At 44.2% G+C, this 15,955-nt stretch overlaps 1 protein-coding gene across 1 annotated transcript in view; it reads right to left on the bottom strand.

The window, feature by feature from the left end:
- Positions 1–4,466: 4,466 nt before the first annotated feature.
- Positions 4,467–15,955, bottom strand: part of LOC106606471 (ras-related protein Rab-26) — a 97,818-nt gene continuing 86,329 nt past the window's right edge. Inside the window, 4 exon segments of the mRNA XM_014202684.2 lie at positions 4,467–4,953; positions 5,842–5,918; positions 10,905–10,961; positions 12,020–12,085. Of these exon segments, the coding sequence (XP_014058159.2) occupies positions 4,854–4,953; positions 5,842–5,918; positions 10,905–10,961; positions 12,020–12,085 (300 nt within the window). The 3' untranslated portion in view covers positions 4,467–4,853.

Genomic DNA, 15,955 nt, shown 5'->3' with positions numbered 1-15,955 from the left:
CTTGTTTGTTAAATGACATGATATGCTAACCTGGTCCCAGATCTGTTATTGCGGTCTTGACAAGTCCTATGGCCATTCTCAAGTTGGCAAAACCGCACTAACCGATCCAGGACCAAGCTAATGTTATGCTGCTTTGATAGTTGATAGTGAATATTTTCCTTCTTCTCTTTTGAGACTGGACTGAATAATACATTAAGGCCAGTGAGAACTGACTGAATGTGATAGGGCCATTTTGTGTCTCTAGTGAATAATAACTGCTCTGTCTCTCTAGTAGTTTCCAAAACAGACATTGATACTGTGGATGTATTTCCTTGTTCATTTCTTTGTATTGGTGCAGATGTATATTAATTTATTTAGCACTTTGTGTTGTGAAGCTTAACATTATGACAAGCACTGCAGGTATAGGAACCTTTATTTTATAGCTGTAAGTGACTAAATTTGAAAGGGAGAATTGTGGATTACTTGAATAAGTTTCTCCAGTGAAAAAATACTATTTAATATGTCAGTTGATGTTATGGGCCCTGTTAAAATACTTCAGAAATTGCTAATCTAAAGGAAAACAGGGAATGATGAATTTCTAAAGTATTCTAATATGTAATTTTGGTGTCCTGCCTACAGGTCCTTTCCATATATTGTAACTTATCTTTACTAGCAGAGGAAGACAAAGTCAAAACTTTGAACACACTCGTACTCAGATTTTTACACGGGGAGAATCTCAATTGGTTTTGCTCGACTCCGCGCGTCCTCTCCGCCGCCCTCTCCTGGTAGAAAACGTGGACACAAATGTGCTTGCATTAAATTAGACTTTCCTTCACTAGTGGCCATCAGGCATATTACAGTTAGATAGGAATCCCAAAATATGTGTAAAGTGTTAAAAAGAAATGTAGCCAGACATTTTATAGACAACAGATTTAGTAGCATATTGTTTTTAAACGTGAGCATGCGTTTCTCCTCCGAGAAGAAAAAATATGATTTTGTGGCGGATTTCAAAACGCTTCTACGATACGGAGCCGAGAGGATACATTTGTGCTTCCTCGCTGGGAGAAGGCTATTGAGGAGGACACTACTCCATTTGCCTATTAACAAATTGACACTCGTCTACATATGGCAACCACTTTTCATTTTATGGGTCACAAAATACAAAAGTATTTAGGAGTCAAGAAGAGGACAGACTTTTCCCCAATTGAGAAACTCCCATGATTTCCAATGTGTTCTTTTTAAGTGACAAAAAGACATTGAGACACATTGGATTGGATCAAGAGTCCCAACAATGACTAGTATTTTGTTGTAATCTTTATTGTATTGAACTTTAATTTGAGAAGAAAGTCGTTGCACACTGAAAAGTAGTAAAACAACTCATGAAGGTATAACAATACATTGTCTGGACATCTCATTTCAAGTTCTGTAAATACTGTACATTTAATATTCTGTTTCTATGGATGTTGATGGTAATATACTGAAAGTACATGAAGGATCTTTGAAATACTGATTATTAACCGAGAACTGATAAAAGATGAGAATCAAACAACATGACATCTTAATTTGTGGTTAAGAAAGAAAAGAAAAATAATGTCATGTAAATACAAAAATCCTTGAAGATTTTCAAAAGATATGACCCTGATTAAACATTTAAAGATGACAAACACTTTATATACATAACATTCACCATATACATATATTACAAAAAATAGGCAGCAAAAGAGTATTGATGATTCAAACAACATGAAACAATAGCCTAGTCATAAAGATATTGCAAAATATTATTGGTTTCCCTTTCTTCATTATTGTATATTTCGTTCCAAATTACTGTACAACACTTTAGACAAAATTCACAAAAAATGCTTTTATTTGCTTCATTTGAGTTCTCTCTAGGTTCAAAGCTTCGTTATCAAGCTAGGTCTACACTTAACACAACTACAAGAGATCTACGGACCGAAGGCTCGACTAAACATTTACTGGCAGGAAAAGCCAACTGAAATAAATTCAAGATTTTGTACATTGTAATTAGTATTTTTCCACCAGAAAAATAGATGTATGCATTAACCATAATCTATTTCTAAAACTGTATTTACTTTAGATTTATTGGACTTCAGAGTGATTTTGAAATTGCCACTGAATTCAAATCTGCCTTTATTTTGATTGACAGGTAAAACACTACACTTTAACATTTTCCATCAATGTCTTAAATCTAACGCTGAATATACATTTCACTACATTCGCTTATGGGTGATCTTTAGGAAAATGCTTGTTATAAATGAATACCACTGTAGGAGATTAGAATGCTGGTGAGTTGAAGTTGGCTGAAAAAGCCTGAACATATGACTTTATGATGTAGAATCTTAATTTGATCACTCTTTGTCGCTGAGAATTTCCCTGCACAGCAGGAAAAGCAAACGTGTAATCTATTCAAGGTTTAAAAAGGCTTCTAAAGATTGTAATTTCCACTTTAAAATGTCAGACTTGATTTGCCTTAACGAAAATGTATCAACCCCTACAAAAATGCCCATTAATTATAATCCACATAATAATTCACATTTCCTGTTGCTGCAGGATTATTTTCCTGCGGTCAAGAACTGGCTCAAATTAAGATCCTACATCTGTACTGTGATACTGAGCCAGCCTGACAACTGACAATGACCTGACTATAAACATTCGACTACATACAATATATACATTCATCCAGATACTGTACAGGGATACATTCATACAATGAGCTCTGCGGGACATTGTCACTTTTCCTTTTCTTATTATGAACACGTTGGATCAAGCAGGAGAACTGACAGTGGAGTTTAACCAAGTAAGACAGTGATGGAGGTTCAGAATCTCAAGGTGTTAAGCAAAATAATCAAAAAAAGTCATTTAAAAAGAAATAGGCAAAAAAAGTAGCTAGGTCAGCTAGTTTGAGTGGTTCTATATCAGCTAGTTTGAGTGGTTCTAGATCAGCTAGTTTGAGTGGTTCTAGATCAGCTAGTTTGAGTGGTTCTAGATCAGCTAGTTTGAGTGGTTCTAGATCAGCTAGTTTGAGTGGTTCTAGATCAGCTAGTTTGAGTGGTTCTAGATCAGCTAGTTTGAGTGGTTTTAGATCAGCTAGTTTGAGTGGTTCTAGATCAGCTAGTTTGAGTGGTTTTAGATCAGCTAGTTTGAGTGGTTTTAGATCAGCTAGTTTGAGTGGTTCTAGATCAGCTAGTTTGAGGGTTCTAGATTAGCTAGTTTGAGTGAGCTAGATGGGTAGCTGCGGTCATGAGAGATGCACTTCCAGGGTTATCAGGGTCAGAAAGTCATGGGGTTAACAGGGTCAGACAGTCATAAGGTTAACATGGTCAGACAGTCATGGGGTTATTAACAGGGTCAGACAGTCATAAGGTTAACATGGTCAGACAGTCATGGTCAGACAGCTATAGGGTTAACATGGTCAGACAGTCACAGGGTTAACATGGTCAGACAGCAGGGTTCACAGGGTTAACATGGTCAGACAGTCACAGGGTTAACATGGTCAGACAGTCACAGGGTTAACATGGTCAGACAGTCACAGGGTTAACATGGTCAGACAGTCACAGGGTTAACATGGTCAGACAGTCACAGGGTTAACATGGTCAGACAGCTATAGGGTTAACATGGTCAGACAGTCACGGGGTTAACATGGTCAGACAGTCACAGGGTTAACATGGTCAGACAGTTATAGGGTTAACCTGGTCAGACAGTCATAGGGTTAACCTGGTCAGACAGTCATAGGGTTAACATGGTCAGACAGTCATGGGGTTAACATGGTCAGACAGTCATGGGGTTAACATGGTCAGACAGTCATAGGGTTATCATGGTCAGACAGTCACAAGGTTAACAACAGGGTCAGACAGTCACGGGGTTAACAGGGTCAGACAGTCACGGGGTTAACAGGGTCAGACAGTCATGGGGTTAACAGGGTCAGACAGTCATGGGGTTAACAGGGTCAGACAGTCATGGGGTTAACAGGGTCAGAAAGTCATGGGGTTAACAGGGTCAGACAGTCATGGGGTTAACAGGGTCAGACAGTCATGGGGTTAACAGGGTCAGAAAGTCATGGGGTTAACAGGGTCAGAAAGTCATGGGGTTAACAGGGTCAGAAAGTCATGGGGTTAACAGGGTCAGACAGTCATAGGGTTATCATGGTCAGACAGTCATAGGGTAAACATGGTCAGACAGTCATAGGGTTAATAGCGTCAGACAGTCATAGGGTTAACAGGGTCAGAAAGTCATAGGGTTAACAGGGTCAGAAAGTCATGGGGAGGGTCAGAAAGCTATGGGGTTAACAGGGTCAGAAAGTCACAGGGTTAACAGGGTCAGACAGTCATAGGGTTAACATGGTCAGACAGTCACAGGGTTAACATGGTCAGACAGTTATAGGGTTAACCTGGTCAGACAGTCATAGGGTTAACATGGTCAGACAGAAAAGAGGAGAGAGAGAGGAGAGAAAAGAGAGGAAAAGAGAGGTGAGGAGAGGAGAGAGACGCCTCACAGATAATATTAGAATATGGACATAATGGATTTTTTCAGAGGGCATAGAGAGGACAAAGGAATGGCAAACTGTGTGGTTAGTGATGTAGGTATATCTCACACATGACTGGCTCTCTATCTCACAGGCTGAGGCCACAGGCAGTCATATAATATCACCTTGTATGAGTGTAATACATCAGACGTGGAGCAAGACACGAGCTAGCACGCACACGCACGCACGCAAATTCTTATTTTCAATGACGGCCTAGGAACAGTGGGTTAACTGCCTGTTCAGGGGCAGAATGACAGATTTGTACCTTATCAGCTCGGGGATTTGAACTTGCAACCTTTAGGCTACCCTGCCACCCCAAGGTTAACATGTTCTAACATGCACATCCAGCACTCTTCATCTCCTTGTTGACGTAGTCCTGAAGCTTAAACTTGGGCTCGTTGGGCTCCTTCATAGACCTGTGCTTCAGCTCTCTGAGAAAGGAAGAGATGAGAAGGGAGGAGGAAAAGAGAAAGAGATGGAATGGAGTGAGAAGTCAAGTAGGAGGAAGTGGAACAGTGTAGATGAATAGAGAGGGAGAGAGTGAGCCAGGGTCTAGGGGCTGAAGGCTAGAGAACCAGGGACTAGGAGCTAGAGCCCAGGGACTAAAGGCTAGAGGCCAGGGTCTAGGAGCTAGAGCCCAGGGACTAAAGGCTAGGGTCTAGGGGCTGCAGGCTAGAGGCCAGGATCTAGGAGCTAGAGCCCAGGGACTAAAGGCTAGGGTCTAGGGGCTGCAGGCTAGAGGCCAGGGTCTAGGAGCTAGAGCCCAGGGACTGAAGGCTAGAGGCCAGGGTCTAGGAGCTAGAGCCCAGGGACTAAAGGCTAGGGTCTAGGGGCTGCAGGCTAGAGCCCAGGGTCTAGGACTAGAGGCCAGGGACAAGGGGATAAAGACTAGAGGCCAGGGACAAGGGGATAAAGGCTAGAGGCCAGGGACAAGGGGCTAAAGGCTAGAGGCCAGGGACAAGGGGATAAAGGCTAGAGGCCAGGGACAAGGGGATAAAGGCTAGAGGCCAGGGACGAGGGGATAAAGACTAGAGGCCAAGGACAAGGGTCTACAGGCTAGAGGCCAGGGACTAAAGGCTAGAGGCCAGGGACAAGGGGCTAAAGGCTAGAGGAAAGGGACAAGGGGCTATAGGCCAGGGACAAGGGGCTAAAGGCTAGATGCCAGGGATAAGGGGCTAAAGGCTAGAGGCCAGGGACAAGGGGCTAAAGGACAGTGGCTAGGGCCTAAAGGCTAGAGGCCAGGGACAAGGGGCTAAAGGCTAGAGGACAGTGGCTAGGGCTTGTTTCTGGACTGGACCCCTGTGTAGTTTCATACTCACTTGGCCACAGCAGTGAAGGCTAACTCCACATTGAGGCCAGACTTTGCACTGGTCTCCATGTATGGAACCCCAAACTCCTGCAGAGAAACAGACAGGCAGGGCATCTTGAGTTGAACACTCCACATTCACATTGTCTTGAGTGTCTTTGTAGCTAGTCTAGAGCACCAGATATCCTCCCTGATAGCCTGGGGACAAAGTTACTTTGCTGCTAATGGTAACAGTATTAGAGACCATTGTTGCCCTCTGGCTGGCCAGGCAGTAACAAATGATGTGCGTGTTTTAGGCACAGCAGCTAATGACAAAGAATATTGAGCATAAACCCGTTTTAACATTCACCATCAGCACCCAGAAGACACAACAACACAGGGAAATCATACAGACACTACAACACATCTGTCCTGGACTGACTATAGTACTGCTGGGAGTGCACCTTCAGTTCAGAACCATTCCAATGAGCAGATTGGAATGCTAGCTATGTGACAAACAATTCCTCAGGCAGGGTGTGCGTGGGAGATTTGTCTCAGCATCCAGCACCATAGTAATGACTAGGCTAATGTGTTCCTCTCTCCAGGTTTATGCTATCAGCACTAGAGGAATGCACCAGACTGGGTTTAAATACTATTTGAAGTCCATTAAATACTTGGAGCGTTTGCTTTAGCCTGTCTGGAGAGTCGGATGGGCGGGGCTTGGAATTTTGGGACTTTCTTATTGGTTCCATTGCGCAAAGCAAGCTCAATCAAGCCCATCTAAACTATTTGACATGATTTCAAATAGTAGCTGAACCCAGGTCTGCAAGGCACTTTGATATTTATATTGTAGCCGTGTTCCACAGCAGTAGTCAGGGGGAATGAGAAAGTGTATTCACATTTCCTGCAACGTTCAAAGTCCTATTTGCACCAGTATCTGTATTCATCTGAGAGTACATCGCTGTGAAATTGAGTTAAACGAAATATTCCTCACTGTTGTATTGTATGCATATGTTTATAGAGAGAATACAAACATATAAAAAAGGAGACTAGATGTCCATCCTGTAGAAGCATGAAAGAGCCTGTAGATAATATCAAGATAGCAGGATGTGATCCTTGGTGCTAAGATAGTGTACACAAACAGACTACATTCATGTTCTATGGTAAAGTAATATCTCATAAACCTGGCCTTTCTTCTTGATATTTATCTTTTATTTCTTGCAGATGGTGCATTTTCCTCCCAACGGTGAAAATCAATATGAATTGGATCAAGGGACTGAGTCCAATAAGAAAGAAAGAAGGAAAGAAAGAAAGAAGGAAAGAAAGAAGGAAAGAAGGAAAGAAAGGAAAGAAGGAAAGAAGGAAAGAAAGAAAGAAAGAAAGAAAGAGAGAGAGAGAGAGAGAGAGAGTGCTTTAGCAACATATACATATGTTTTCCATGCCAATAAAGCTGCTAGAATTAAATTGCGAGAAAGAGAGAGAAGAGAGAGAGCGAGACAGACAGAGCGAGCGAGAGACAGACAGACAGACAGACAGAGAGAGAGATATATATACAGAGAGAGAGATACAGAGAGAGAAAGAGAGAGATACAGAGAGAGAAAGAGAGAGAAAGAGATACAGAAAAAGAGCGATACAGAGAAAGAGAGAAACAGAGAAAGAGAGAGAGATAGATACAGAGCGAGAGAGATACGGAGAGAGAAACAGAGAGAGATAGAGAGAGATACAGACAGAGAGAGAGAGAGATACAGTTGAAGTCGTAAGTTTACATACACTTAGGTTGGAGTCATTAAAACTTGTTTTTCAACCACTCCACAAATTTCTTGTTAACAAACTAGTAATTTATCCAACAATTGTTTACAGACAGATTAATTCACATATAATTCACTGTATCACAATTCCAGTGGGTCAGAAGTTTACATACACTAAGTTGACTGTGCCTTTAAGCATCTTGGAAAATTCCAGAAAATGATGTCATGGCTTTAGAAGCTTCTGATAAATGATGTCAATTAGCCTGAGTCCATTGGAGGTGTACCTGTGGATGTATTTCAAGGCCTACCTTCAAACTCAGTGCCTCTTTGCTTGACATCATGGGAAAATCAAAAGAAATCAGCCAAGACCTCAGAAAAAAATTGTACACCTCCACAAGACTGGTTCGTCATTGGGAGCAATTTCCAAACATCTGAAGGTACCACGTTCATCTGTACAAACAATAGTACGCAAGTATAAACACCATGGGACCACGCAGCCGTCATACCGCTCAGGAAGGAGACGTGTTCTGTCTCTTAGAGATGACCGTACTTTGGTGCGACAAGTGCAAATCAATCCCAGAACAACAGCAAAGGATCTTGTGAAGATCCTGGAGGAAACAGGTACAAAAGTATCTATATCCACAGTAAAACGAGACCTATATCGACATAACCTGAAAGGCCACTCAACAAGGAAGAAGCCACTGCTCCAAAACCCGCCATAAAAAAGTCAGACTACGGTTTGCAACTGCACATGGGGACAAAGATCGTACTTCTTGGAGAAATGTCCTCTGGTCTGATGAAACAAAAATAGAACTGTTTGGCCATAATGACCATTGTTATGTTTGGAGGAAAAAGGGGGACACTTGCAAGCCGAAGAACACCATCCCAACCGTGAAGCACAGGGTGGCAGCATCATGTTGTGTGGGTGCTTTGCTGCAGGAGGGACTGGTGCACTTCACAAAATAGATGGCTTCATGAGGCAGGAAAATGATGTGGATATATTGAAGCAACATCTCAAGACATCAGTCAGGAAGTTAAAGCTTGGTTGCAAATGGGTCTTCCAAATGGACAATGACCCCAAGCACACTTCCAAAGTTGTGGCAAAATGGCTTAAGGACAACAAAGTCAAGGTATTGGAGTGGCCGTCACAAAGCCCTGACCTCAATCCTATAGAACATTTGCGGGCAAAACTAAAAAAGCGTGTGCGAGCAAGGAGGCCTACAAACCTGACTCAGTTACACCAGCTGTCAGGAGGAATGGGCAAAAATTCACCCACCTTATTGTGGGAAGCTTGTGAAAGGCTACCCGAAACGTTTGACCCGGGTTAAACAATTTAAAGGCAACGCTACCAAATATTAATTGAGCGTATATACAGTTCTGACCCACTGGGAATGTGATGAAAGAAATAAAATATGAAATAAATCACTCTTTCTACTATTATTCTGAGATTTCACATTCTTAAAATAAAGTGGTGATCCTAACTGACCTAAGACAGGGAATTGTCACTAGGATTACAGTGGGGGAAAAAAGTATTTGATCCCCTGCTGATTTTGAACGTTTGCCCACTTACAAAGAAATGATCAGTCTATAATTTTAATGGTAGGTTTATATGAACAGTGAGAGACAGAATAACAACAAAAAAATCCAGAAAAATGCATGTAAAAAATGTTATAAAATGATTTCCATTTTAATGAGGGAAATAAGTATTTGACCCCTCTGCAAAACATGACTTAGTACTTGGTGGCAAAACCCTTGTTGGCAATCACAGAGGTCAGATGTTTCTTGTAGTTGGCCACCAGGTTTGCACACATTTTGTCCTACTCCTCTTTGCAGATCTTCTCCAAGTCATTAAGGTTTCGAGGCTGACGTTTGGCAACTCGAACCTTCAGCTCCCTCCACAGATTTTCTATGGGATTAAGGTCTGGAGACTGGCTAGGCCACTCCAGGACCTTAATGTGTTTCTTCTTGAGCTACTCCTTTGTTGCCTTGGCCGTGTGTTTTGGGTCATTGTCATACTGGAATACCCATCCACGACCCATTTTCAATGCCCTGGCTGAGGGAAGGAGGTTCTCACCCAAGATTTGACAGTACATTGCCCCGTCAAATGATGCGGTGAAGTTGTCCTGTCCCCTTAGCAGAAAAACACCCCCAAAGCATAATGTTTCCACCTCCATGTTTGACGGTGGAGATGGTGTTCTTGGGGTCATAGGCAGCATTCCTCCTCCTCCAAACACGGCGAGTTGAGTTGATGCCAAAGTGCTCCATTTTGGTCTCATCTGACCACAACACTTTCACCCAGTTGTCCTCTGAATCATTCAGATGTTCATTGGCAAACTTCAGACGGGCATGTATATGTATTCTTGAGCAGGGGGACCTTGCGGGCGCTGCAGGATTTCAGTCCTTCACGGCGTAGTGTGTTACCAATTGTTTTCTTGGTGACTATGGTCCCAGCTGCCTTGAGATCATTGACAAGATCCTCCCGTGTAGTTCTGGGCTGATTCCTCACCGTTCTCATGATCATTGCAACCCCACGAGGTGAGATCTTGCATGGAGCCCCAGGCCGAGGGATATTGACAGTTCTTTTGTGTTTCTTCCATTTGCGAATAATCGCACCAAATGTTGTCACCTTCTCACCAAGCTGCTTGGTGATGGTCTTGTAGCCCATTCCAGCCTTGTGTAGGTCTACAATCTTGTCCCTGACATCCTTGGAGAGCTCTTTGGTCTTGGCCATGGTGGAGAGTTTGGAATCAGATTGATTGATTGCTTCTGTGGACATGTGTCTTTTTTACAGGTAACAAGCTGCGGTTTGGAGCACTCCCTTTAAGAGTGTGCTCCCAATCTCAGCTCGTTACCTGTATAAAAGACACCTGGGAGCCAGAAATGTTTCTGATTGAGAGGGGGTCAAATACTTATTTCCCTCATTAAAATACAAATCAATTTATAACATTTTTGACATGCGTTTTTCTGGATATTTTTGTTGTTATTCTGTCTCTCACTGTTCAAATAAACCTACCATTAAAATTATAGACTGATCCTTTCTTTATCAGTGGGCAAACATACAAAATCAGCAGGGGATCAAATACTTTTCCCCCCCACTGTACATGTCAGGAATTGTGAAAAACTGAGTTTCAATGTATTTGGCTAAGGTGTACGTAAACTTCCGACTTGAACTGTAGATACAGATACAGAGATACAGAGAGAGAGATACAGAGAGAGAGAGTGAGAGTGAGAGAGAGAGAGAGAGAGAGAGAGAGAGAGAGAGGGGAGACAGTTAATTGGCTGTGGTGTCCTTCACTGCTTGAGTCAATCTGCATCTTCCTCAGTATTAACTAAACTAAGTGACACTCACCTTGGCCAGCCTCTCTCCATCCTCTCTCTTTACCACCCTCTGCTGCGTGGCATCAGCCTGGGGACAGATCAGAAAAAGAAACGCGAGAGAGAGAGACCGAAAGAAAGACAGAAAGAGAAAAAGAGAGATGAGAAAGGTAGAGATTCCCTGATACCACCATAGCACCACCATGCATGACTAGCCTCAGTCCTCAGTCTCACTATCATCAATGCAGGGGCTTGTCTTAAAATCACATTGTTCCAGGAGGGTTACATAATGGAGAAAAACACATTCCGTACAGAATATGGGATCAGACCTAGAATTCTTAATGAGTCTAGATTATGTGTGAGCATTCTAATGAGGGGATGATTCCCGGTGTGTGGGGACTGTTTAAATTAGACTAAACTTCCGGACCAAGCATCTGTTCCCTGTTCTAGTAGTATTTGGATGGGACTTATTTATAGTAGCAGTGATTTGTTACATCCCTCCTGCATATGTGCTGATCTGGTGTTGTGTCTGTGTTGTCATCTGGCAGCAGACGTGTCAGGGTTAGAAGCAATTCCAGTAGACTAGAGATTACTTTATTGTTCCAATGGACACATAGTTTTGAATCAGGAAGTAGACACTGAAGTACTCATAGAACATATAGAAGTGAATCCGGACACCGGGTTACTAAATAGGCTCAGATTGATGCTCAATGTTAAAACCAGAATGATTGCAACCTGCCTACATGTAGTTTTAAAGTACAGTAGACCAACACAGCTACTGTATTAGGTCAAAGCTGTGTGTTGGAAAACCTTGGTAGAGCATGGGTGGAGTAGGCATTGTGGTGCTCATGTGAATTTCCTTTATTTTTGAGCTTCAGAAAAATGCGTATTCTCACTTAAAAGGTAGATTTAGTGTTTAGTGTTACACTATGAGGATATACTGGGAATAGATCCTCCAAGTCCTGGGCTACGTTTATACTGTACATTTATTTTTGTTTCTCTGTCTATTGTTTATGGTTGTTGTGTCTGTCTGTTTTCTTTGTGTCTGCCTGTCTGTCTGTCTGTTGTGTCTGTGTTGTGTCTGGGCTGCCGTCTGGTGTGGCTGCAGGTGTGTCCGTCTGGGTTCAGGCCAATCCCAGGAAACCTCACCTTGTTTCCCAGCAGCATCAGGACCACATCCTGCTGGGCGTAATCATGGATCTCAGTCAGCCAGGCCTGGGGTGGAGATGACAACAAAAGGAGAGACATGATAAGACACTCAGGATACAGAGTGGAGAGTCACTCAGGATACAGAGACAGAGAAGAGAGACACTCGGGACACAGAGGCGAGAGACACTCGGGACACAGAGGCGAGAGACACTCGGGACACAGAGAGCGAGGCGAGAGACACTCGGGACACAGAGAGCGAGGCGAGAGACACTCGGGATACAGAGAGCGAGGCGAGAGACCCTCGGGACACGGAGAGCGAGGCGAGAGACACTCGGGATACAGAGAGCGAGGCGAGAGACACTCGGGATACAGAGAGAGAGGCGAGAGACACTCGGGATACAGAGAGAGAGGCGAGAGACACTCGGGATACAGAGAGCGAGGCGAGAGACACTCGGGATACAGAGAGCGAGGCGAGAGACACTCGGGATACAGAGAGAGAGGCGAGAGACACTCGGGATACAGAGAGCGAGGCGAGAGACACTCGGGATACAGAGAGAGAGGGAGAGACACTTGGGATACAGAGAGCGAGGCGAGAGACACTCGGGATACAGAGAGAGAGGGAGAGACACTCGGGATACAGAGAGAGAGGGAGAGACACTCGGGATACAGAGAGAGAGGGAGAGACACTCGGGATACAGAGAGAGAGGGAGAGACACTCGGGATGCAGAGAGAGAGGGAGAGACACTCAGGATGCAGAGAGAGAGGAGGGACACTCGGGATACAGAGAGAGAGGGAGAGACACTCGGGATACAGAGAGAGAGGGAGAGACACTCGGGATACAGAGAGAGAGGGAGAGACACTCGGGATACAAAGAGAGAGGGAGAGACACTCGGGATACAGAGAGAGAGGGAGAGACACTCGGGATACAGAGAGAGAGGGAGAGACACTCGGGATACAGAGAGAGGGAGAGACACTCGGGATACAGAGAGAGAGGGAGAGACACTCGGGATACAGAGAGAGAGGGAGAGACACTCAGGATACAGAGAGAGAGAGGAGAGACACTCAGGATACACAGAGAGAGAGGAGAGACACTCAGGATACAGAGAGAAGAGGAGAGACACTCAGGATGCAGAGAGAGAGGAGAGACACTCAGGATGCAGAGAGAGAGGAGAGACACTCAGGATGCAGAGAGAGAGGAGAGACACTCAGGATACACAGAGAGAGAGGAGAGACACTCAGGATGCAGAGAGAGAGGAGAGACACTCAGGATACAGAGAGAGAGGAGAGACACTCAGGATGCAGAGAGAGAGGAGAGACACTCAGGATGCAGAGAGAGAGGAGAGACACTCAGGATACAGAGAGAGAGGAGAGACACTCAGGATGCAGAGACAGAGAGGAGAGACACTCAGGATACAGAGAGGAGAGACACCCAGGATACAGAGAGAGAGGAGAGACACTCAGGACACAGAGAGGAGAGACACTCAGGATACAGAGACAGAGAGGAGAGTCACTCCGGATACAGAGACAGAGAGGAGAGACACCCAGGATACAGAGACAGAGAGGAGAGACACCCAGGATACAGAGACAGAGAGGAGAGAGGAGAGGCATAGACGAGGAAAAACAAGGACAAGTATGGAAGAAGAGATGCTCATGAGAAAGAGAGGAGTCAGACAGAGACAATATTGTCTGAGGACACAAAAGGACAAGTAGGGAGAGGGAATCCAATAAGACATAGGACAAAGGAAGAACAGAGAGGCTGTTGCAGCTGACAGATAAAAAAAGGTAGAGGAGAGATATTGAATGAAAATGATGGCCAGGACTTGCAAATAAATTAATGTCTTGAGATCTATTACATCAGCAGAACGACTGGAGACTGCAGATACAATACATGTACAGAAATAAACTTTATTTACGACTGTTGGCCATTTTCAAATTACTCCTGGCGTACAGCACCCACAGACTTATTAACATATCTTTGTAAGGTTAAGAAAGGTTAAGAAATCTTAAGCAAGGAGAGACAGAGGGAGAGAGAGGGAGAGAGACAGAGCCATAGGGAGACGGAGGGAGAGAGAGCGAGAGGGAGAGAGAGAGAGGGAGAGAGAGACAGAGGGAGAGAGAGACAGAGGGAGTGTATTGGGCAGAATGAGTACAGTCCAAACAGCATCAGCAGTAATAAACCCCTCTAGAGACAAGGCCTGGACAGGGCATAAGGGAAATAATAAAAAGCTTTATTACACACCAGCCCATATAATCACTGTCACCTGGCAACCCAATGCCTCATCATCACAACAACAACAGTAACACTTCTGACCACTGAGCAGCAAGAAGGCCAGGCCATACATCCATTCCATCGTTAATAGGTTTTTAAATCGACTGGGGCATAGATCCACCCCTCATCTAAGCTGTACTCCATGCAGAGCACCACTATAATGATGCTTAATTGCTCCATCCCAGTGAAAAAGTCCACATTGGCTTTCTGACTGCACCGCAATCAATCCTCCTTTCTGTTTGAACATGGAGACGAGAGTCTGTTTCTCCAAGTTGGGACTCTTCTAATTACATCTGGAGATGACGTGGTGGGTGTAACGATTTAACCCCTCGGTCACATGGAGATGACCTGGTGGGTGTAACGATTTAACCCCTCGGTCACATGGAGATGACCTGGTGGGTGTAATGATTTAACCCCTCGGTCACATGGAGATGACCTGGTGGGTGTAACGATTTAACCCCTCAGTCACATGGAGATGACCTGGTGGGTGTAACGATTTAACCCCTCGGTCACATGGAGATGACCTGGTGGATGATTTAACCCTCGGTCACATGGAGATGACCTGGTGGGTGTAACGATTTAACCCCTCAGTCACATGGAGATGACCTGGTGGGTGTAACGATTTAACCCCTCGGTCACATGGAGATGACCTGGTGGGTGTAACGATTTAACCCCTCGATCACATGGAGATGACCTGGTGTGTGTGTGTGTAAGTGTGTGTTTAAGTTTGTGTGTGAGGAATGGGAGAGACACCCTGTGGTGAACCCATTAGAGACCTTACAGGGAAATCGGTGATGACATCAGGTCTACCACGGTCCATATTGAGCACATATTAGTAGGAGAAGTTAAATAATGACCTCTCTGTTAATAGCTGTGTTACATACTGATGACCTGTTAGTTAGAGGCCTATAAAGTGCTCCGGGGGATGTTTCCCCTTGGTACAGATCCAGGATCAGCTTCCCCTCCCTCTATCCTAACCTGAACCATTAGTGGGGGAAAAATCAGCGTCTTGGGGAAACATGACCCTTCTACCAATAAAGTCCTCTGACGTCAGTGGTCATGTTGGGGGAAAAGAGACTGTTCAATCCATCCAGGCCCTATGGCAGAACGGTGTTCCAGGCAATGCTGACACTTGTCCAATCCTTTTCAAAACATCATTAGGAGTGTGCATCTAGTGTTCAGTTTGGGAGAAGAGTGGAGAATCAGGACGTAACCTTTGCCTTAATCTGATGACACACACTAGTGTGGAGTTGTCTGGCCAACTTTTGTCCAACTGGAGGTGGAGTCTCCATCTTCAAAGCCTCTCATTCACATTCAAGCCAATCATCACCTCTGTAAGGCAATGCCCACATCTGATAGAATAAGGGATGAGGACACTCTGCAGCCAAATAACCCCCCCACCCATCTGCAGCATGTATACACCAGCCTATTGCCACATCATCCCATCTCCTCACCTGGATCAGCAGCAGAACTGGGTTAAAAATGTTTCAAATACTTAAGATGTGATCGATTGAGCTTGCCTTGGCACAATTTAACCAATGGAGTAGTCCCAAAACCCCACCCACTTCAGGCAGGCTAACGCTAACTCAAAGTTTTCTAATACTATTTGAACCCAGGTCTCAGATCAGCTACACCTCCAAACCAAGGAAGAAAACATGGCTCCAAGC

This window comes from Salmo salar, chromosome ssa06 (assembly GCF_905237065.1).
Source record: "Salmo salar chromosome ssa06, Ssal_v3.1, whole genome shotgun sequence".
NCBI classification, from domain to species: domain Eukaryota; kingdom Metazoa; phylum Chordata; class Actinopteri; order Salmoniformes; family Salmonidae; genus Salmo; species Salmo salar.
The sequence above is the reverse complement of the archived record's forward strand: the minus strand, read 5'-3'. Positions and strand labels throughout refer to the sequence as shown.